Genomic DNA, 25,017 nt, shown 5'->3' on the forward strand with positions numbered 1-25,017 from the left:
GATTTTAAAATTCATTTGTTTGTTTTTTCTTTTTTTAACTTCTTTATGTGTGCATTGGAAATTTCTGCATCAATTCCAATGTCAATGTTGGATTTCTTTTTGATCTAGATCAGTGCTTCTTGAATAAACATGGTGGACAGTTGCTTCCAAAACTCAAAGGTCTGTTAGCTCTGACTTCTATCAGTAGTCACCCCATATCCATGGGGAAATGTATTCAAAGACTATCAGCAAAGGCCTGAAACCACAGATGGTACCCAACCTCACATAGTCTACATTTTTTTCCTATACATGCATGCCTATGATAAAGTTTAATTTATTAATTAGGCATAGTAGATGATCAACAATAACTAATAACAAAATAGGACAACCATAAGACACTATAGTAAAAGTTGTGTAACTGTGGTCTTTCTCTCAAAATATCTTATACCATATTCACCATATTCACCCTTCTGTTAATGATGATGATGTGAGATGATGAAATGCCTACATGATGAGATGAAGTAGGTGAATGACAGACACTGCGACGTAGTGTGAGGCTGTTACTGACCTTCTCACAGCACGCGACAGGGAGGATCACCTGCATCCAGAGGGTGGCTGACCACAGGTAATGAAACCAAAGGGAAGGGGGATCTGCTGCATTGAAAATCTTTCCTCTCTCTCTCAGCTGCCCAAGTGGGACATAAACTGAGAAGGGGGGCAAAGGGCTGGACTACAGAGCCAAACAGCATGGATTAGACCCTAGCCTAGCTCCTGGGTAGCTGTGTATCCCTGGAACAAATCCATCTTGGTAAGTGTCCTTCAATTCCTTATCTGTACAATGGGAATACTTCACAGAGATTCTATGACTGCTAAATAAAAACCCATTTAAATTGCCTAAGTACAGGACTGTGCCTGGCTAGGGCCTCTGTGTTGTACTCTTCCAGGGCACAAAATGTACAGAGCAAACAATGCATTCTATATATAACTGTACGTCTATTCATAGAGATCATAGATAATTTTGTATATTTCCTATGTGTATATACAATTGGGCAATTGTGTGTTTATGTATATATGCATACATGTGTGTACATACACATAAGCATAGGTAATTCTATGAATAACTGTATCCTATGTGGATGGTGCTCCCTGGTGTACAACATGGTAGTCCTGCCTGGGACACAGACAATAGGAGCCTCCCTCCCACACACCCAGGTGTGCCCATCCCTGGTCTCCCGACTCCTGGCTTATCCCAGCATCTCCATCTCCCCTGACTTTCACTATATCCTGGGTGAGTTGAGTAGGGCAGGAACGAGGGATACTACTTAAAAAGATGTGTTGCAGGAGTGAGCTAACATTGTAGAAGCCCTAGAAGAATGCCTGGCACATATCAGGTCCAATAAATTCATAATGAAAAGACACATTATGTGGCTAAGACATGACTGGTTGACTGAATTAACAAATGAATGTGTGTGCCATGTGACCTTCAGCTCCACTGGCTTAACTATGTCCCCTGTCTCATTGCCCCTTCTATGGGTCCATCCTTTTCTATGAAATACGCTTCTATTTGCCTTTCCTGAGGAATCTGCACAAATGCCAGGGGTTGTTTGGCAAAGACAGCTCACAACTGTGAGCACTAAGAATAAACCATATTAGCAATTCCTCCCAGATCAGTTTCATCACTGCACTGTGGGTTCAATGCCAACAGACTAAATTAGGCCCAGGAACCTGCCTGCTTTGTGTCTCTCACTGTCAACGTCTGGGTCTCCAGCCTTCTGTTCTCTTCTCTTTTGTCTACAAATGATTCACTGGGAAAAGCACAGACCTTCGGACTGGTAAACCTGGATTCAAAAAGTGCCCTTACCACTTATTATTCGAATGACCTTGAGAACTGCTTACTGTCTCTTTTCTCAGCTTCCTTGTCCAAAAGAGGATGAACAATACTCACTGTGCAGTATTTGCATATTGGATGTGACTGTGTGCATTTACTGGATGTACAAAACAAATGGAGATTTTTACTACTGCCACTATTATTAACGTTACTGCTCCTAGAGAGAACTCTGGAGGGAAGGTGTGACTTTTATCCCCATTTTACAGGCAAGGAAATGAAGCTGAAGGTGCTTAACGGTATATGTCTTAATTTGCACAGCTAGGAAGTTGGTGATTCCACATTAGAACTCAGTCTGCCTGTCTCTGAGTCTAGAGCTCTATCTGTGACACCAGCCGGCATCTCATTCCTTTCACTTCAGGGAAATTCCGTCCACACTACTAAGATTTATGTGTGTATGTGTGTGTGTATGGCTTCTGTCAATATTTGTCTCTGGTTATTTCTCTAAGTACTAAGTATCATTTCTCTAAGTACTAAGCTTCTCAGGGTGGTGGCTGAAACATAAATCAGGCCATGTTGGAGCATGTGTGTGTGAGAGTGAGAGAGAAATGGCAGGGGAAAGGTGACACAATATTGTAATTCACTACTTAATATCTCCAGAGACATGCCATACATCCTCATGACATTCCCAGAAGATATTTTCTGGAAACTGGACAATAATTCAAATTAACGCTAAGCCTAAATCTAATTGTTTTATGATGCTACAAAGGACTCCATGGGGCAAAGGTTCCAAAAATCAGAGGTTTCAACAGTTATGTTGATGGAACAGATTTCACTGTCTGGCACAGATGAGAACAGTTGCCTAAATATATAGTATTGGTACGTAGAGCAACATTATAAAGCAGCAGCACAGTTGAGCTACCCTGTAGCATTCACAGCATTTAGCCCTTAACCAGCCAACCCCTACTATGGACCCTGGGGAAGGTAAGGAGAGAAAAATTTTTTATCTGAAGGCCAAATGAAGGTATCCAAGCTCAAACAGGATACAGGATTGCTGAGATCCACATTTCTGGTCTATGATGCATGAAGGACAAATTATTTCATTCTGTCCCAGAGGGAGTTGGTGGGGCTTAAGGGAGCCAGGCTCTGGAGCCAGAGAGGACTGGTTGGAACCCCAGCCCTGCCACTTACCAGCTGATGGACTGTATAACCTTTATGAACCTTGGGGGGTCCTCTTCTATAAGATGAGGACAATGATTCCTATGCAGTTATTCTTTCTATAAAATCGGGGCAATTCATATATCACTGTGCGTAAGGGCACCTTGAGCTGTCCATTGAGGAGGAAAGCAAGTTAGCCACAGGTCTGAAAGAAACAAATAGCAATTCAGGGTGTGTGTGTGTGTGTGTGTGTGTGTGTGTGTGCGCGCACGTGCTTGTGTGTGTGTGTGTGCACTTGTTTGTGTAGGCATAGCACAAATTCTGGAAGGACATACACCAGAAGAGTCATCGACAGACTAGGACTAGGATCATGAAAGACAGCCTAGGAAATAATTACTTTGTTCACTCCTGTGCTGCTTTACTAAAAGAGTATTGTTGCCATTCTCACTCTACTACCAGCACTGCTAGTGATCTACCAGCTACTGCAGAGGCTTGCAGAGGACTGACGGGTAGAATATTTATGAAGGTACAGTACTGAGTCAAACATAGTAGGTGACCACGTGGGCTTGCCATTTCTTTCTTCGTCCTATAAGCTAAGGAACACACTCTTCCTCCCTTGGGGTAGGAGGGGCACTGGGGGAAGAAAGGCAGCAACTGACTACAGGGTGTCACTCCTTCCTCCCACGCATGTCCTTCCCAGTCACCGTTTGCCTTTGCTCAGGTTGTGCCCGAATCCTGGAGCTTCCTCCTCATCGTACCTGCCCTCCCAGGCCTGGACAAAGGCAAAGTCTCCCTCCCTCCTCTCCCCTGTCCATCCCTCTCACCTGGAAGACACCTGTCCTTCAGCCCCCAAGGGCCTGGCATATGAACCTCTCTCCTTACAGCAGCGTCACGACTGACACGTTGGGGTTCAGCCCATGCCTACCAAGCCCCCTCCCCATGTAGCAGGGTCTGGGGCATGCTGATGTTCTACCTACCTCACAAGACAGTGAGCTTTCTGAGACAATCCACGTCTAACTCGTCTTCAGATCACTGTTTCTCAGCACAGTGTTTGGCACTTCACAGGTAATCAGGAAATATTCTGAGTGGATGGATGGATGACGTGACAAGTGGTGCTTTCAGCCACTTGGAAAATCCTGCCTTACATGTTATCAAGTGGAAATGAAAGAAGTAAACTACCCAGTTCTCTCCCTACATTCTTCCATGGTGCTTCAAATTCACCTGAAACTCACTCTTGAGCCTTAGCAATGGGCAATTTTTTTCTTAGTGTTCAAGACACTGCACAACACCTTTACATCCAATAACTCACTTGATCCTCACAGCAAGAGATATTAGAGGTTCTGGAATCAGCCAGATTTTGTTCAGCAGCTGGATGAGCTTGGAGAAATGTTATTACCCTAGTTGGGACCAGTGTTCTTATTTGAAAAAAAAAATGAGGAAAAAAACAGTAACTACCTTTAGAGTTATTGCCAGGAAGATGTAGGTTCATGACTGTACAGATTTTTAGATTGGTTGGCATTCAATCATACTCTACTCTGTGTATATGCATGTATGCTTTATGGACTTATTATCATTCCAGGTCACAAATGAAGATGTGGAAGTGGGTAAAGAAGTTTCGTGCCCGGGATGATTTGACTGCAAACCTGAAACTAGAGGCAAGGTGTCCAGACTCCAGGTATTGTGCTTCATCTACTGTGACTTGACTTCTCAGCAGGCCAGTTATTGTGTTTAAGTCTTAATGCATTTATTTGTACAGTCAACAAATGTTTGTTGTGCACCATACATACGCCAGGCCCGGTAGAACTGTGTATTCAGCAAGGAACAAAAAAGACACAGCACTATTGCACCTGACCACAGAGAGCACACAATGTTGCATAGGAGATGGGTATTACGAAGTAAATGCACACCAACACTTACATGACAATGAATAAGGAGGAAGAGTGCGGGGGAGGAGACCGGCTGCTGGGGATATTCAGCGGTAGGGGTGTGTGTTTGGGTAGAGAAGGGAGGATGACGTTTACCAGTGAAATAATGTTCCTACCAAAGAAAGTAAGCTATGTGACATTTCTGAGACAGAAAATTGGTTGGGTCTATTCTCAGTTGGAACTAACAGTATAGCAAATGACTCCAGCTAAACCAGGGGATACAGAGGACATTTGGTATATATTTATGCTTTTGCTTTCAAACTTAATTGTCCTTTCTGGGGTGCTAAGTATCTGAAAAAGCACAGAATGAAAGCCCATCATATAGCTTCACCATTTACACAACAGGAATGGGCATTAGCAGAAACTACATGGAAGACTAAGCATAAACTAACAGAATTTCACTTTTGCAAAGAACTAGTCAATTTTCTCTATTTTTTGGTTGTTAAATTCACTTAGATGATGAGGTCCTTCTGTTTCCTTATAGGAAACGAGTCTAGTGCCATGTGTAAGAGCAGAAATATGGAGTCAGGTGGTCAGCATTCATGTTCTGACCCTATCACAAATTAACTAAGTGATATGGATCCAGCTAAATGGGTCTTCGTTTCTCAGCTATAAAACTGTAGATAATAATCTCTTAGGAACGTGGGAGGTAACATATGTAAATTAAATGCCTGTTGTTTCAAATTACTTCTAATGTAAGTGAGGTAATATATATAAAGTACTTAAAACAATGCCTGGCATATAATAAATGCTTAATAAGCATTAGCTATTCTTATACTATTTCTACCTATATATATTTGATTATCCTCTTGTGAAATACAAGGAAATGTTGCCTTGTTCAAATATAGTTCGGCAGAAATAAACACAAAAACCAATACTCCTGCTTAAACAACACACTTAGGTTTGGATATAACAGTGTAAACAAAGGCCCATAGTGTGACTCATTTCTATTTCCTTAATTGCCTGCTCTCGCTCTGGACCTCGGCCAGGAGTCAGTCTTCAGCCATGCCGTGGATACATACGTATCAGCCTGTGTATGGGCATAAACAAGAACACACAGCTCCTGTTACTTCTGAGGGCTGCAAAGAAATGACATTAAAAGTGAGTGATTTGAAACAACTGAAATTTAATTAAAAACAGAATTAAAAGTTGTTCCAAGCCTGGTGCTTCCGCCAGCAAGACTAAGAGGAAATTAGTAAGTGGTACTGATAGCTGGATCCAATTCACAAGCCTCTGTGAAGAGACAGGCAGAGGAAAGAAGATGCATCCTCTTTAGAGGAAACAATTAAAGATCACTTCTGAGAAATAATCATGAACAGGATCCCAGGGCAAGAAGGAATATTATTGCTGGAGTGTTTCTTTTTGACTTTCTCATTTCCATTATGGGAACGTACCCTGAGATTCCCCAAGCAGCATCTTCTACGGCAACAGACAAGGACACTGATTTTGAAACCCAGACTTAAATGTGTGGGAAGTGGGGCAAACTCCTTTAAAAAAATTATTTTCATCCCCTGCCTGAAACTGCGCTTTACCAATTCCTTTATCCCTTGAAATGTCAAATACTCAGGTTGCTTAGTACAATTCCAATTCCCTTCAAATATGGGCCTCAAATAATGAGCCATCAAGTGTCAGCTGGGCATCGGGGACTGGAAGCCAGGATGATGAAATGAGCTGGTTTCTGGGGTGTCATCATGATGGAGTCAGAGTGGGCAGCGGGGCTGTGTCTGGGAAGGAGCAGAGAGGCAGGTGCAAGAGAGAAGAGGTCAGACTGCCCACAGTTCTCAGGGAAGCATGGAGACAAGCAGAGGAAAAGAAGCCAAACTATGTCAGGAACCAGGAAGAACCTCAGGAAATGAACTGAAGGCAATAAATGAGGGGGTGAGGGAGAAGTCATCAGAACTAGAATGCTGAAACATAAGGAGTGTTAACTGGCCAGAAGTGGGTTGGCCCAGCTTAACTTAAACACATGAAGCTGGGGCAGACAGCAAAGCCACGGGGCCAAGCACTGTTCCTCAGAGCTCTGCTCTGCTGAACATCAGTTTGCTTGCCCATGGAGAGGCGATGCGGATGCCTGCCCCAACAGATGACCCGGTTCCTGCTCACCTCTGCAACCCTACCTCACCCTGTCCCCCCAAACCATGCAGATCAATTCCATGCCTCTCTGTCAGTCAAGCAGCTTTGAATTTGCTGTTTCCTCTGCCTGGAACACACTTTCTTCCCTTGCACCCTTCATGTCTCAGTTTAAATACCACCTCCTCAGAGAGGTCTTCTCTCACCATCATATCTGAGCATGACCTCCCAACTCAATTCAATTTAACTATTTTACACCATTTTAATTATTTTTCACAGCAGCTCTCACTGACTTCTGCCACAGCATATTTCGTTATTTTGCTAATTTGCTTTGGTGTCTGTCTCCTGCTGGGAAGGCAAGCATTATGAAGGCAGGGGCCTTCATAATGTCTTTTTCAGAACTGATAAGAAACTGCTTCAAGATACATAAGGAACACGGAGCCAATATTTGTTTAATGAGTGAATAAGTTCTGTAAAGATTAAATAAGGCATGGTAGTAAAACACCTAGCACGCTGCCTGCCACATCAGAGGTGCATGATGACTTTTAGCTGATATTTTCATAATTATCTAACATCAAAATGATTTGGACTGATAGTGGAGGGCTCCATATGCCAGTCTGCTGTCGCCAGTCTGCTGTCCTCAGACTGTGGAGCATTTGATATGCCGTAAGTACATGCTTGTTGTATAGACAGAATTACTGGGGGCATGAGGATGGAGAGAGGGTGGGATGAGGGCTGACACAGCAGGTGGGTCAGGGAGAGGGGCAAAGCTGTGTACAGCTCTATTTTGCACAAACCAGTGTTATCCAATCCTCGAACAAATTCTTTGAGGTGGATGACAGATCTGTCCAAGCTCAACTGATTCTTAATGCTCAACTCGACCTGTTATTTCTCTAAGATCTAAGACCTTTGAGATCTACAATAATGAGAATAATCTTCATCTTCCATTCTATCCCTAATGCAGCTTTGGAAATAATGCAGCTCATGATTCCTGGGATGGAGATTTGTATTAAAAGGACCACCTCATTGTCAGATCATATGACCTAATTTTGGATTTCAAAATAAAATTGCAATAGGGATCATAATCACAGTGACAATATAAAGTGTGTCAGAGCGGTGTTTTCAAGTCGTTTTTTATGTCCTGAACGGGGACTGGATCTAAATATACTAGGCCCCAGTGCTCCACTGGATACCGTGACAAAATCTGGAGGCTAAAAAGGCACAAAAGAGAATCTGCCTGAAAGTATTCTGTGGGTTAGGCAGGAGATAAGCAGACAGACAGGTACAATAGAGCATCGTCAGAATTGCAAGCAATATGAAACAGGGGACTCTGGGGGCACAGAGCAGGGGCCCTGCCTCCTCTGCAAAGTCAAGGTAGTCAGGTCTGGGCTGAATGTTGAAGCCCCAGAAGGTGGCAGATAGGTGAAGATGAGGGAAATGAGAATTTGGGCAAAAGCACAGGAGAGTTTGTAAAGGAACAAAAAGGATCTGGACCTTCAGGAAACCACCATTCTGTTTTGCTGGAATTCAAACGAGGTGGGGAATGGCAAAGATGGGGCTGTAAATAGTTCACAGCTCTTACGTTCTACTGTTCAGAAAACTGGCAAGCTCGTACTTTGCAACATGCCCACATTGTACCCTCTCCTCTGTATCCACATGAGGTGGCAGAGCTGCCATTTTTAATTGATGCCATATTTCAAACACCAGCTCTGATTCTTGGCCCCCCCCCTGGGTCTCCCTCCAGGCCTCTGCCTCAATGGCAGGTCCCACACCCTCGGCGCTGATGCTGCACTGGAGCCTTTACCAGAAACAGCCTCCCCGGAGCCTTCAAGCTCACAGGTCATGTCAGCCCCTGTGCAGGGGCTGGGGCTGGGGCTGGACCATCTTCTCCATCCTCAGCCCGGGGCCCGAATACTGCAGTAAGACATCTCCTCAAATACTATTCAAAGGATTCAAACCTTCAGGAGAGCAGCCTTCAGAGAAAGGGCAAATTAACTTTGCTCACAGGGCACCGTGACATCTCTTACTAGTAATCCTTACCCAGGAAGGATTTGCAAAGCCCTAATATTGTGTATTCTTTGAAGTTGCTTGCCTTTCTTTTCCCACTTTTTTTCTACAAACATAATGCAGAGGTGGGCATCTGACTCTTGATCTCACAGAGCAAAGCTGATGCGCGAGCAGAATAATAGTGATAGTCCTTGAGTGTCCATACTTTGGGCCAGGCTCTTGCATTTCACAACCATTACATTTCCACAGTCTGGCTGATGCAGGCATATTAGCATCCCTGTGTTCCAGAAGATGAAGCGGTGCCATGGGAAAGGTGGAGTTCGGATGTGAACCCACATACTGTGCCCTGGGTGTTCCATGCTTCTAATCACCACACAAAGTGCTTGAATTCTGCTGTCTGGGGTCACCAACTTCCAAGACACCCCAAGAGGTAAACACTGAGCTGTCTTTAACTCCTTCCCCATCTCTGCTCCTCCTTGCCATTAGTTACTACATTTCCTTGGTTCTAGCTGTACAGGAACTCCCTTTTATAGATTCTTACTTCCAATACCTCATTCAGACATGATCAAAAAGACCAAATGTAATGGCCCCAGTAGGTTCCTTGCCTTGGTCCTCAGATCCACCTTCTGCACTGTAGTCAGTCAATCTACAAATCTTGACTGAACACCGACTATGTACTAGAGATTTCACAGGAACCAGACAGCTACACTCTTTGCCCTTACAGGGCCTAAAGTATCATTCGCAGGGGCTACTGAGCATTGACTCTATGCATCACACTTGCTAAGTGCTTCATATAGTCCTTCAACTGCCCTCGAGGTGGTTTACTGTTACCACCCCATTTCACAGATGAGCAGAGGCTTAATAACAAACAACTAGCTCCACGCTGCACAGCTAGGAAATACCAGAGCCAGATATTAAGCCCAGGGAGTGTGATTCTACAGCCCAGACTTGAAACCAAATTAGACATCGAATAAGCAATTGTAAATGTGTTGAGTGCAAAAAAGAACAGTGGAGGACCATTTTGCAGGAAAACTGAACTCAAACTAGGAGGATAATCATGCCAATCAAAACTAATATGACTGAGTGCTCCCTGCCTGTCAACCATTCTGCTAAATAGTTGACAGATACCATCTCATTTAATTTTCCTAGGAGAATGATATTAGTATTACTATGCCCATTCTACGTGCCAGATGGGTCAAGTAACATTTGTAACATCAAACATCTATTAATTCATAGAGTCAGCATTTGGACCCAGAGGTGTCTGACTTTACAGCCTGAACTCTTAACTACCATCTTGCATTGTGGACCCCGACACCCCCTTGTTTAAAATCCTTCAGTGATTCTGTGATAAAAACCCAACACAGAGAGACCCTGCTCTTCCATCTGTTCCTGGCAGTACCACCCATGGCCCTTGGAGCCCCAGAGGCTCTGATGCTTTGTGCTCCAAAAGACCTTTGCTCAGCCTGCCCGCTTTGCCTCGCAGGCTGTCTTTGTCCTCACCCTCTCCCAGCATCTCCGACAGAACACACACTCTGTCCCAGTCCCTGGCCAGGCAGCTTCCTCCACTGGGAAAAATCCTCTTGGTCCCTAAAGCTGTACCCCGACCTGCCCAGGGGAACACACTCCAGGTTTCTCCAGCAACCTTGCTCACTCCCGTCTACGTGCCCTCTGTGGTCCAGATTATGATTTGTCTTCTATTGTAGTCTTTTGCTCTGTAACTACCCTGTCACATTAAATAACGTGTGCATTCCCTTTGAAAGCATGATTAGCATGTACTGAGCACCTGTTATGGGATATTTGCATATCACTCTCTACTGTATCCTTATTACCACCCTGTGAAGTAGGAACTAAAGGCTTTTCTTGCATAGGTGGTGACATTGATGGTGCAAATAGGTGAAGTGACTCATCTAAGATCTACAGTTAGTGAGTGGGAAAGTACAGATTTGAACCTGAGATTTCCTGATTCTAAAACTCATGTTCTTTCCCTTACTTCACCTTCCTTTAGTGCTGACTGTGTCTGAATCTGTTCTAGAATGGGAGGCCTGGCCCAGACCAGCTTCTCTGCAAGTGTCAGCTGCATGTGTTAATGTATGGATTCACAGATAAAGCCCAAATGGGAATCAGGGCTAAAACACAAGATGGAATGCACTGAAGGTTCAGGGGCGGTCCAGGCTCTGAGGGGGCTTCCCTCTGAGGGTCAGATGCCCAGGCCTTTAGCAAAGGTTCAGAAAACTGCCAACAGCTGCCCCAAAGTTCGAGGCTGTGCAGCTGCAGATATATTTGGCTTGGATAATCCAGAGGGCCTGCCGGGGAGGAAAGCCAAACAGGGAGAGGCTCTGCCGGGCACCAGGGCCCTGGGTTGGGGGTGGGGGAGGCAGAGAGGCAGGAGGGATGGGTAGATTTTAATTATTCCTCCCATCTCATCATCTCCCCTCTAAATAGGATGCATCCTCCCCCTCCCGTGGTCGTGCTGGCACCCGAGATGTTCCAGGTCCCTCAGTAGCTGAAGCTGGGAGCTAGAGATGGAGAAGCACCTTTCCCACGGCGGCCCAGCTCCCCTCTGCTTCTTTTCTCACCCGGCAGCCCGGGGAGCCTGCAGTCCCTGCACCAGCTTGGCTGTGATCCTGCTAAGCCTTCTTCAAATGGCAACTTGCGAACTGTGAAAGGTTTCTCAGCTGCCTCTGCTCCCAAGATCCTTGCTCGGGGGGCTCCCTGGCTCCAGACTGGGCCAAATAAGAGTCAGAAGAGAGAGGACTGGGGATTATAAGGGGATGGTTCCCCAAAGGCTCTGGAGGTCATGCACCTTACAGGAGGGGTAAGGGGGGACTTTGAATCCCAGTATTTCTCATTCTATTTTTGGAATGTTAGGTGCAAGGAGGAATTTTAAGTACCATCTTGTTCCCTTCCACATTTTACAATGAAGAAACCAAGGCCTGGGAAGTAGAGATTTGCTCAAAGCCACAGCGAATTTATGGCAGAGCTAGAATCCGATCTTGGTCACTTAATTCTCTGTCTCCCACATTCTACAGCTGCTAATTTGAAATGATTTCTGCTCAACCCCTGTGTTGCACTGAGGTGGTCACATAAACTCGCTGGGTTTTAGTTCTCTTAAGTTTAAAGTGGGGCTAATGCCTGGATCTCCTTCATGACGTAAAAGAATTAAAATGAAGCAATACTTTGCAGGGCACTTAGCAGAGGGCCAGGCCCTTAGCCATGCTCTCTGCAAATGTTACCAATTATTAGTGTAGCTATTATCGCGAACACTGGGAGGCTGGACCACTGCGGTCTACAGGAATGGAGCAGAAAGGGCAGGTGCCTCTCTGGGGAGCCTGCTGCCCTCCATCACCCACTTCCTGGGAAACATCAATGGCTCTAAGACCCAGCTCAGGTGGCACCCACTCAAGGCCTCCTCCCCTTAGCACCACTCCCCATCTCCAGCTGGGGACACTTGGCTGCCCTTCTCCTCTGTCCCCACAGCACCCAGTGGGATCCCCACCGATGACTCCTGCCACACTCATATTTCATCTACTTGGTGTTTCTCACTACCACCAACCAGGGAAGGCCAGACATTGTGTTTTACCCATCTCTGCATCCCTGACATCTGCGCATGCCACAGAGAAAGAGATGTACACTCTTTGTTGACCACAAAAGGGGAGGGAGGGAGGAAAGGAGGAATGAAGGGAAGACAGAAAACCAGCATTATATATGAATAAGGGAGTGGTGTTATTAATAAATTTTTAACTATTTAATTTCTTCCTGCTGGCTAAGCTAAGACTCCTTCAAATTGTACCTCCTACTTACTTGGCCATACCCAACAGGACCTCTTTCCAACTCTTTTACTGTCTCTGTAAATAATAAAGCTATAAACAAACAGAAAGGGAAAAGCAGAATGCTATCATCAGGCCTCCTTTCACAGTTGGCCTAAGTTGCCACACTCATCAGCCCACTAACCCTCACTGGAGGCAACGCTGATGATTAACATTGCTTCTGGACGAGGAAACTGAGGCTCAGGCAGGTGAACTGATATCCCCAAGGTAAAAAAAAAATAGGAGGCAGAAGCCTGGGAGCAGAACTCATATCTCCTGGGTCATAAATCAATGCACTTAACTTTTGTGCCACGTTACCTTCTCTCTCCCAGCCCTGCACTGCTGCCCCAACCCTACATCTCTTTGCAAACACCAAGCCAATAAGAATGGGCCAGCGAAAGCTCCATCCCATCAAAGCTCCTATCCATCCCTCACAGGCAAAAAGTCAAAGTGGTCTTCTGCTCACTGTGGCAAAATGAAATTATTAATGAGAAGAAATTAAATTAAATTTAATTAAATGTCTCTATCCCTTGCAACCTCCCTCTGCCCCCAGTTCTTAGGAAGGTATTTTTAGACTCCATCTGCTATCAGAACACAGAAATTAGTCTCCAATTTTGAACATCAAACTCAGTTATCCCTTTTGTTAAGAAGGGAAATTAGTAACGATTCATCCTGGTCTGGAGCCAGGCTAACGTCTTAGTACAGAGGGCCATTAAGCATCCCAGCCCAACTGGCTGCTGTGATATCTGTAAAAGCTTGAACATGCTCAGCTGCTCACAGTGGTTTTCCAGCCTTTGGTCTGCCGCAAGCCCCTTACCACTTTGCCCAGGGGATCGGTTACTATCTAAGGAAGGGATGGCTTGGATAGTTTTTTTTTCCCTTCCATGATTTTGAAGATCTAGACTTCCCTAATAGAGAGGTTTGAGGGAAAAAAAAAATCAGATTCTCCTCTAGGGGGTTATCCACAGCTACCAGCCATCAGCTCCAGGCCACTGCTAAGCAGGTTTCCCATGAAGTAACAAGAAAAGGAGGAAGGGAAAAAAAGTTTTCAGTTTATAATTATATTATCAGTTTCATTATAGATCTCATTTTAATTCTGACTGAAATCTAGCCTTACCTTCTCCCTGCTCTCTTTCACATATAGTTATTAAATCTGGGTTGGAGTTCAACCTATTCCTCCTGAGTTAGCATATTAATATGGTTTATTGGTATTTCATTGCCACCTCCTCCCCCACCCCTTCGGTGTTCTGAATCTTGGCTCCATTTATATTTTCCCCTCTTCCTGGGCTCCAGGATAAAGCTTGTTTCATTTTAGTGTTGTGGGGTGAGTTTGATTGGAGTTTCTTATCTTTGGGGATAGGAACTAAAACCATGGGGAGTGAAGTCAATCACACAAGAGAAGACAGTCTCAGATTTCTTGCACTGTCATTTCCCAGGATATATCTTCTTAGAGCATCTGGGCCCACCCGCCTGCTCTCCCTTCCTTCATTCATTTCACAGACACAATTCACTATACCGTCTACTGAGTCAGAGCCTCCATTGGGCCTCACAGTACATTAGGGCATGAAAAAGCTGTGGCCTTTGACCTTGAGGTAATTTAAGTTTAGTTATTGAAATCAGTTTTCTTTTTCATTCAAGGAATGCTTTTTTGGGGGGACACAAACTGTTATGGGCAGTATCCTAGGTGCTGAATATAATGTGTAAAACAAATATAACCAATATAATCTTTATCTTCTGGCACTTACAACCTAGGAGCCCAACATTAACTAGACAAGAATATAATCACAAATTGAAATAAGTGTAATCAAGGAATAGAGCAGGGCTTGAGGGGAATGCTTAGAAAGGGACCTAACAGTGGCTGTGACATGAAGAAGGGAGGTCCCTCACGGTGGAGTCAATGAAATCAGTCCTGAAGAGGTGAGGAGAAATTTTCAGGCAGTCAGAACAAAATGTTCCCTCAGGCAGGAGGCAGCCAAGGATATTTAAGGAACCAGAAAACCAGTGCAGAGAAAGTGGGGTAAGGTAAGGCAAGTAGAAGGCCAGGCAGCCTATTGGTCTTAACAGCACTGTGTGCACAAAGGACTTCAGGACGAAAAAGGCAGAGGCCATAATGTAGAGCACTTTTATACCTGAACCTGTTCCAATGTGCTCAAAGTCTGAAATCAACACTAAATATTTTAAAACATAGCCCCAGATGATGCCAGAAAGGAGGATGTCCAAGAAACTACTTTTTTTTATGCAGTTGTTTGGCAGTTTGTGGTCAGGTACTCAATCACTCCCAGGTACTCAAATCACTGCAGAACAGCTCTGAACTCAATTAAGAAACTCATTCCTCATTAAAGACACAAAGATTCAACATTAGCTCACTCTCCCTCATTGAAAGGCATGAAATAGGGGTGGAAACACATAAACACAGACCGACATTCACTGTATACAATTTTGCATTCAAAAGCAGCTACACGTTTAGCATACTAATGAATGAAGCCATCCTAATGACTAACATTTCCACTTGATCATTTCATAGGCTGGTATGGAGCCCTCCGATCCCAAATTCCTCAGCCATCGGGAAAGTGAAGTTTTGAATACAATCTTATCCCAACCTAAAAGACGATGCTAACAATTTAAATTGACCTTAACCGATAGATATTTTGACATTGGTATTTTGGTGCAATGGGCATATCAACATAAAAATTAAAAACCACAGGTTTTTTCTTTTCTTTTTTTTTTGTGTGTGTGTATTTAGCCAAGTAAAGTATTCAAGACACACCACTCATTGGGTCTCACTCTACCTCTGAGTAAAGGTTGGGTGACACTAAGGGAAGAGGTAGTAAAAAATAAACATTCTGAAAATTCTAAAAAGTTAAGTGTTTTTAAAATTTATATTCTGATAACATGGCTCTGAATCAAAATATCACATAACCAAGCCAAGAACATCCATTCACTTTTCTTCTATGGCTTCATAGAAATGTGGCCATCCATTCTCAGGAAATTCTCTATGATGGAGAACTCATTACCTTGCAATGACCCCCTTCCAATATTAAAAAAAAAATTACCACAACTACCAACATTTACAGGATTTATGGAGCCATTACTAGGTCTCAGGTACTGAGCTAAAAGCTTTATGGGCATTATTTCATTTAGTCTTCACAATAATTCTATGAAATAAGTACTGCTAGTATCCCCAACTTTACAGATAATGAGCCTGGAGCTTAGAATGTGAAGACATTTTCAGACTGGGGCTCAATCTTCTCCCATCTCTGACAACCCTCATCACCCATATAGCTCTAATTTTGCTTCCTGGAGACTTCTGGAACAAGCCTACTCCCTTTTCAAGACAAATTACAATTGTAATGGTCATTTTTGTGGAAGCATGAGTCATGGAAAGCCCTTGGGTTGGGAGTCTACAGGAGTCCTGTAGACCTGGGCTTTTATACCTTGCTTTACTTGAGTATGTTAATCTGGGCAAATCATTTAACATCTCTGAGACCTACTTTCCCTGTATGCAAAATGAGGCTACTAAATCTTACCTCACAGAGAACTGAATGAGTAACTCCATATAAAGTGTTTTTGAATATCACTATATTTATAACAGACATGCTTAAGTTCACTTTTGTCTAGGTTCCCACAACCTTTCTTAGCAGAGTGATTTTCCTCCATTCTTTCCTGAAGAGGTCATTAAGCATCTACAATGTTTTTACAGTCTCTTGACTGGAAATCTTCTCTTTTGCATTAATCACTCACTCTCTCAAAGCACATCACCCAGTACAAAACAACAGAAAACTCTAGGTAGTGTGCTATCTGTGTACACATTATAATGGAACTATGTCACCCACTGAATTTAGACAGCTTATTCCTTAAAAGTTGCCTCTTCTCATGGGACAGAATATTGGGTGGGAATATCCTAACTTACACTGGGAGCCTCAAGGGAAGCACAAGTAAACATCTTAAATAGGATGAGCTTTTAATATTAACCATAACCAATTCACTAATAATGCTACCTGTGGCCATTTGGATGAAGCCCAAATCCATGTGATCAGAGATACTTGTTATAAAATTCAAAGTGGACCATTAACATTATATTCAATGTTATGTGCAACCACTGGAGTTGTACCATGAGGCACCTCCATTAATATGACATTGACAAACTCAAGGAATGAAGAAACAAAAGCCTTTTATCTGGGCTCCAAGGGTTCTCAAAGAGTTACTACATCTGTTAGAGGGAAGGAAAGTAATACTTACAGGTATTGATGTGGCTCTCAAACTTCTGTTTAAAGGATCACCTTCAGTTCTCATTAAGAATATTAATACTTGGGTTCCACTCCTAGAGAATGTGGTTCACTAGTCCTAGGGATCATCAGCCCAGATGACCCAAATACAGATGACTTATAGGCCACAGCTTAAAAAGCAGTGCTAAATTTGGTAAGTTTAGACACAGACCCAGTTCATCTCCTCACTCTGTGCTGAGCAGGGCAAAATGCCACTAGCGGCCTTGAGAAGGCCCAGACAAAGGAAGGGTGGTGTTTGCCAAGGGCTTGGATGGCGGCTGTGTCAGTATTAATTGCTCTTGCCACTGGGCTCTGGACAAGTGCTATATTGTGCTGACCTAGCGTCATGCATAACTATGCTGCAACACAAGTGCAGAATTCAGTTTCTTCTTGAAGACCAAGTCCATTACTCAGCCCCTCCAATACTTCAGCACCATGGACAGCCCAACACGTAAGGCTCGTTTTGCTTACTAGGAAAGGGCTGGCAGCTAGGTAGCTTAAGGTTCACGGGGGGAAAGTGAGAAAGGTGAAAGCTGGCTTGACCATGGTCCTTGGACAACCTTGTCTCAGTGGAGCCCCTCCCAATAGACGAGAACTACTTTCATCCTGAATGGCTTCTATGACGTTTATACATGCAAAAAAAAAAAAATCAGTGAATTGTACATTTGTAATCTGTTCTTTGCTGTATTTATATTTATCTCAATATATTTATAGATATTAATGCCAAGTGGTAATAAGGGTTCAGGAAAATAGAAACCATCATCACTTCTCCTCTTAACTCACTGCATAACATTCTCATATCTCCAGATATCAGAGCTAGAAACTCCAGTAGTCCAATCCATACAAACTGTTCTTTGTTATATCTGTTCCACCCCCATAGAAAACTGGATTCTACTTCTATTCAAGTCCTAGTTTCTTTACCTGTCAAATGGTGACCATAAAGATCACTTTGGAGAGCTTCTGGGGAAATGCAGTGAGCAATGCACATAGATTAACCATCCCCAGGAGGCACTGGAATAATGCTGCAGAAGGTCTGTTTGTCTAGTATTAGCCCCAGAAGAATCCAACTAGAATCCACTGGGTTCTATTACAATCTATAAGAATAGAGGGATCTCATTTATTTAGTTTTCTTAAAAATTCTTGACCTCCATGTCCCAGCTTCTGATATATTTCTTTATGGAACATTTTAGGAATAAGAGTAATAACAGCTGCTATTTATTGAGCAATCACTACATATTAGATACTCTATTCCATGTATATTATGACACTCGACCTTTCCAAATTCCCAGTTTTATAGATGAGAAGAATGAGACTCAAGGAGCTTAACACACCTTTTTATATTTACAGCAACTAAGCAATGGAACTGAGATTTGAGCCCAAACATATCTCATTTCAAAGGATGCATTCCTAGTCAAGATATTATAGCACATAGGGGAGGAGGTTCCATTGTGCCTCAAGACTGAGACACTTTTAGTCTAGGTCTTTCTAGTGTTTTCTGCCATGTTTGCTCCATCACATCTCTAGTGCTTGTACACTCCCTGGTTATTTCCAATTTGCTTTGAACTCGGCATTATCTGCCTTAGTTTTCCGTGACTTGGTCTCCCCTTTCTGCTTAGAGACATAGAAGACTCCCATAGAACTTTCATGACTCTGCTTTAATTCAGGCTCTCTTCATTCTCTCAACACATATTTATTGAGTATCCACCCTGGGCCAGGCAGTGTGCTTGTCACCAGGGATACAATACCTCTCCCAGAAGACACAGCTCCTGCCTTCACAGAAATTCCAGTCTAGAGGCAGAAACAGGCAAGTCTACAAGCAATCTAAAGTTTTAAGTTCATGATAGGGGTCAAAATAAGGACCACCAAGAAGGAGCACCTTTTAATTCACCATATTTTTTACCATCTTTCCAAGCCATCACAATAGTTTTGCAATTTTCCTGGGTGATCCCTTGATTTTGGTGTTCCTCAGCTACATGTTATCTGAAAAATCTGATAAACATGAAATTGTAGGCTTCACAGTAAGCCTACAAGATAGGCATTATTATGATTCCCATTTTACAGATGCAGGGACAGAGACTCAGAGAGGTAAGTCACTCACTAGGCTAAGAAGTGACAGCTAACAAAATAAGTATTTGGATTCATGTTGATGTTATTCTGTACCTCTTAGCTATCAAATTATTTACCAGGGTCATAGGCAATTACTTAGCCTCTTAGAAGCTTCATTTCTACATGTATGAAAATAAATATTTAAAATATGAATGTCTCTAAGGCCCAACATTTCAGTTAATGAATAGTGACAGGTGAGGATAAAATACAGTCGTATGATTTCAATGGTGGTCAAAATTTTCCCTATTGGTTTTTCTGACCTCATTGTCCCTCATTCTTACTTTCCCATGCCAATATTCCAGCCACACCCAGGTTCTGGTAATTCTTCCAATCCCAAATTCCACGAGCTTATATGACCAGCTGTGCCTGTAAATTTGTCCCATCTGCCTCCTTCCACTAACCCCCCGCCATCTCACACTCACATCTTTGTGTTATGTGCACATACGACTTGATCGGGATGAACCATAAATCTTGTGCTTAAGTCAGAAAATCAACTGAATGTATATAAAATGAGAAATACTGAACTTATTTGCAGTTTAAGTGAAAAATAAGTAGGAGCTAGTTCACTATGGTGAAGTGGGAGCAATCACAAGATGCATTAATAGAAATTCGGGTGTTTCAGATAAAGGAGGTGAAAGTTCCACTTTAGACGGTACATACTAAAGGGTGCAATGCTAATCTCTGAACATTGTAACTTAGAAATTGGAGATAAAATTGAGTCATGTAGGGATAAGGCTGTCAAATATAGAGTAAGAACATTTAATATATATCCAATTAGGAAAAGATTAAAAAATAATGGTACTAATTTGGTGCTAGATGTCAGATGGATAGTTACCTCTTGGGAGGGTACAAACTGAAGGCATGGGGAATGTTTTATGGTTTGATTTGGATGTACTCATATAAAAATCCATTAAGATACATACTTAATATGCCTTCTTTATAGTCACCTTCAATGTATTTAAAAATAGTAGTGACAAATGTTTGGACAAATGTTTGGGGAAGCAGCACCAGCATATTCTTTTTTTTTTTAAGGTATGATTGATAGACACTCTTATGAAGGTTTCGCATGGACAAACAATGTAGTTACTACATTTACCCATATTATCAAGTCCCCACCCCTACCCCAATGCAGTCACTGTCCATCAGTGTAGTAAGATGCCACAGATCCACTATGTGCCTTCTCTGACCAGCACATTCTTCAGGAGTATGAAACTAGAACAACTTCCTGGAGGACAGTTCAACAACAGATATTAAGCACCTTAATCAGTTTCCTGGATGATGCTTTGAGAATGATTATAGTGACTATAGCATCTCATTAATTCAAATTAATTGGGTGACAAGTAAATGGTAGGATAGAACCTATTTGTAAAGTATGTTTACAGGGAATGGGAAATGAGTATTCTCCAGGACATTCAGGAAATTCCAACAAAGCTCATGTAATCTTCTCTGCCATATTTCTTAATTAGCAAATATTACTTTGGTAGGGGGATATTTTTAGTTAGGGATGGGATCCATAAGCACAAAAGAAACAGTAGGTTCTCTTAAATAGCTCAATCTTTCTGCACTCATGTTTGAATTCTTCCTTTAACAAACCTTACCCTTGTCCATGGAACAAAAGCAGTTCTTAGTTGCATTCAAATAATCAAGGTTTCTAAGTGATAAAGGTCTTTTCCAGGGCCATTGGGTGCTCTGTGGGGTTTATTGTTTTTATTTTTGTTTTTGTAATATGATTCTGAGGTTGGACCATGCATTTGACCAGACAAGTTGCAAAGTGCCAAGTAGGTGTGGAGCATCTCTGATGCTCAGCTCTTACCGTCTGCAATGAAGTGCTCAGGCACGTGCAGAGTCACCTTCACAGTGAGCGGACAGGACATCTGACTGCCACATACCATGGCCAGGATGCATGAGCTCACGGCAATTAGCATCAGGGCTGTCTTGTTCACTGGGCTTTTCAGCAAACCTAATAACAAAACCACACACAAAGGCACATAAGTCCACGAGATGAGGAAATGGGGAGAGCATGGAATGTGGGGGTCCTCTTATTTTCCAAAAACGGAAGCTGGAAAAAGAAACCCTATTTTCCAATCTCTGTGCCTACAATAACAAATGACATCTCAGTGGCCCCTTGTTGGGTCTGGGTTTAACTCTCTGCAAAAGGGGCTTATTATCCCTTTTGGTACAGATGAAAAAAACAAACTTCCTGAAAATTGTGGCAATTCGCCCTCCTCCCCTCCCAATTAGGCTGGTCGTTGTTGATCATAATTAGATGATAATTAAACTCTCCCCTTGCTTTAGAAGTGAGTGAGGAGTCACCATGTCTTTTGAATTCATAGGGCCCAGGAGAATGCACATGGAGTTTGGAGTTTCACAATCCTGGGTTCACATTTGGGCTTTAGCCCTAGTGACTGTGTGACCTGTTCATTCTCTGAACTTCAGTTTCTTTATGCGTCTGATAAAGATGCTAAGAAACAGTTCACAGGTTGTTGTGATGATTGTGCAGCACAGTGAACATATGTCTGTCCTCTAGAAGGGTTTCACTGACTCTTAGTAGCTGATCAATTCAAATTAATTTCACAATTATTTACTGAACACCTGCTATGTGAGACACACATAGAGAAGATGAAGAATGGCTGTTGCTCTTCAGGAACTTACAGGCTAGGGAGGAAAGCAGGTTTATCCACAGCCACTTAGAATCCAAAGTAAGGTGTGTTAAGAGCAAGTAGAGTGGGCATAGGATGGAGGGGGGAGTTTTACCTGGGAAAACTAAAGACAATTTCATGGGTACAGTAGAATGAGTAGATTGATCTGTGTGGCAAGGAAAGGACTGGGCTAACAAAGAAATTCTATGAATTGTGTCCTAAGCCTCTACTGTGTCCCATTCTTTAGGCTTTGCTATTCTCATCTACTTTCAAGGTTTGGATTACCATTTTTAGAGCACTGTCTCCCAATTTCTGTTATCCACTAGGCTTTTCTTCTGAGCAAACCTTTACGCCCAAATCTCCTGAACATCTCTTTATGGATGTCCCATGGTCACGATAAAAACAACACATTCAAAACTAGACACATTATCTTCTCCTTAAAGCCTTCTCCTCCACTTTTTCCTGGGTCCCCAGCTTATTGAAAGCACCACCATTTAAACTGGCCAGAAACTTAGCTGTCCTCTTTCAGCCTTCTGTCTTTCTCCTTTACAACATCTAAGCAGCCACGCAGTCTTATTTATTCTCCATCCTTAGCAGTTTTCCCTCTTTCCCCTCATCTCTTCTATTGTCTGTCTGCTTGTGGGATGAGGGTGTTATGGGCACATCTTCCCATCTCACTCCCTGCTGGACCCCCTTAAGCTCTTTCACATCTGTCCACAGGATGTGATCCATGCCTACCGGTCTGGCACCAGAGGCCCTTCGTGGTGGTCTCCACACTCACACCTCCTACTGCTCTCCTACCTGGCTCAGATGCTGGCAGGGCTGCCTTAGTGCTGTGCTGCCACAGTCAACATCCTTCACCATGTTAATATTAGCATATGTGTTATTTCTTTTGCATAGATATGCACTCGTTTCCTTGTCCTCCATCACTTACTGAGATTAATCATAAATTTAAATTCCTATTCCTCTCAGCAGATAAACTTCCTATATTTGCTGTCTCTCCAAAATATCTTATTCAAACACTAGGGTATAGTAACTTGGTAAGATGGTAAGCTGTTTGAGGGCACGTGCACATCTTCTGCTCACCATTGTACCCCAGTACCTAGCATAGTGACTGGAACATGCTAGAATCTCAGCAAATCCATCATAACTTCTAGGGATGATAGTAACAATATTAGTAACCAGACACAGGTGCTGATCAGTCAAAAAACATGTCAACCATAAACAACAGACATTGCCAGACTGGTAGCTCCTAATGGAACAGGAGTACTTACAACAGTGTACTTTGGGATTTTTAGTATGGATATCTAGTTTTCTTGACACTGAGCTTCTTGATGGAAAAGATAGCATCACCACCACCTTTATGTCTCTCATGCCAAGCTCATTGCCTAGAACCTAGAAGCTGCTTAAGAATAGTAGGGTCCCTGTCTTTATTGCCAGTCCTAGGACAAGGTATAGCTTATGGGAGAGATTGTTCATATAGCTGTGGTCGTTACAGTTGTTGAATATTTGTTAAATGGAAAAGCAGATCAAATTAAAAGATGTTTCTGGTGTCAGGATATGGAAAACCCCTAGACCTAAAATGACTACAGAATAAAAAGGAACAACTTTTATCTCTCATCTGTGAGCCAAAAGTTCTTTTAAACTCTGATAATATGAACAGGTTAGTAACTAAACAGCATAGGCACACTACCACTGATGCTTTGTATTAGAAAGGATATGGACTAGGGATTAGTGGCTTGATTTAGGTCTTTCCTAAGAAGGTCAACATTTTGCCCCAAGTTTAGATACTTAACAAAACCCCAAAATAATATTTGGCAGCAGCCTTGAGTTTCCCATTCAGATTCTATGGAGTCTGTTCTGAGGGGAAGAACGTGTAAGGATGTGCCCAGCGTGAACAAATTCTTGGGAAGGTGGACAGGAGGGTGAGATGGGAAAGGCAGTTAGAGGCTCCTGGCTTTGAGGAGGTGGATGCCCTGGATGGACAGCGGCACCCTGTGGGTCTCTGAGCAGGTCTCCCACAGACCTGACCAATACATATATGTGAGCAACAGAAACAGACGTGCACAAGACATTTATTTCATTAATTAATCAACTACAGAAATACCTCCTGGGCTCCACAGGGCTGATTTCTGGTTGGGGGGTGGGACTGCTTACACTGTCTCCCAGGAATCATGCTGGGCTAACTGCATCTCTATGTCATTTAAACCTTCATAGTATTCGGGGTCTTTAAAAGTCAATGAGGCAGGGGGTGAAGTCACATTAGCTTACCGTCCCTCAGTTTTCTTATCCGGAAAATAGGAATACAATGATTTATCCTTCAAGAGCATGGTAAGAACTAAATGAGACAGCAGATGTCAAATGCCTAGCATAGTTTTTTTAGCACATGGTAGACACTTGGTAAATGATCATTTCCAAGCCAGATATCAGTATTTATCTCATCACTGACAGCAGAACCAGGATATATTTACCTCTTTGTTCAGCACAGTATCAGAATATTAGGAATTGTTCTTTACAGAAACTGGAAACAAGAAGTGGATAGTAAGGGAGAGCTATAAGAACAGGGAGAGTGGAAGGGAAAATGGGAATGTCCTGGGACAGCCATGTATTCAGAGAATGCTGAAGCCTCATTGCGGCCTATGAAGTCCAGAAAGAAGAAAGCACACAGATCAAGCGTGCACGCAGGTTAGATGTGTGTGGAGCAGCTCATGGGGCTTGGGGAGTTCCTGTGGCATCTGCACCTGCCAGCAGCTTCACAGGGGGACTCAGACAAAGGTGACTTCTTCAGAGTTTCTGGCCCAAGGAACTGATCATTGGCACTTAACCGTGAGTAGGGGCTGTTGACAGTGGCGAGGTAGAAGCGATCTATCCCATAACACCCACCCCTCCTCATCCAGGCTCTGTACTACCCTGCAGGAAGCAGAGACCAGGAAGAAAAACCTCATTTGCTGAGTGTTAACTATGTTCCAGATACAATGCCTAGCACTTACTTATCCTTCTAACCATCCATCCATCCATCAATCCATCCATTCATCACGTCATCCACCCATCCGATCAGTTTTTATTGAACATCAGCTTTTTCCCCCACACTGGTCTAACACAGGGGAAAAGACAGTGAACAAAACAGCCAATGTTCTTGAGGCTTACATTTTAGTGGAGGAGAATTATTTCATTCAGTCCTTACAGGAAACTGTTGCCAGTCGTCCCCATTTTACAGGGGGCAGAGCAACTCAATGG

The 25,017-nt window shown here is 43.0% G+C and overlaps 1 protein-coding gene across 4 annotated transcripts in view; it reads right to left on the reverse strand.

Moving 5' to 3' along the window:
- ASTN2 (astrotactin 2) overlaps positions 1–25,017 on the reverse strand; it is an 821,466-nt gene that overhangs the window by 472,751 nt on the left and 323,698 nt on the right. For all 4 annotated transcript variants that reach the window (XM_036915513.2, XM_057498978.1, XM_036915512.2 and 1 more), the window contains exon 6: positions 20,955–21,101. In XM_036915513.2, coding sequence (XP_036771408.2) covers positions 20,955–21,101 — 147 coding nt within the window. The remainder of the gene's footprint in view (positions 1–20,954; positions 21,102–25,017) is intronic.

The sequence above is a fragment of the Manis pentadactyla genome, chromosome 3 (assembly GCF_030020395.1).
Source record: "Manis pentadactyla isolate mManPen7 chromosome 3, mManPen7.hap1, whole genome shotgun sequence".
Classification (NCBI taxonomy): domain Eukaryota; kingdom Metazoa; phylum Chordata; class Mammalia; order Pholidota; family Manidae; genus Manis; species Manis pentadactyla.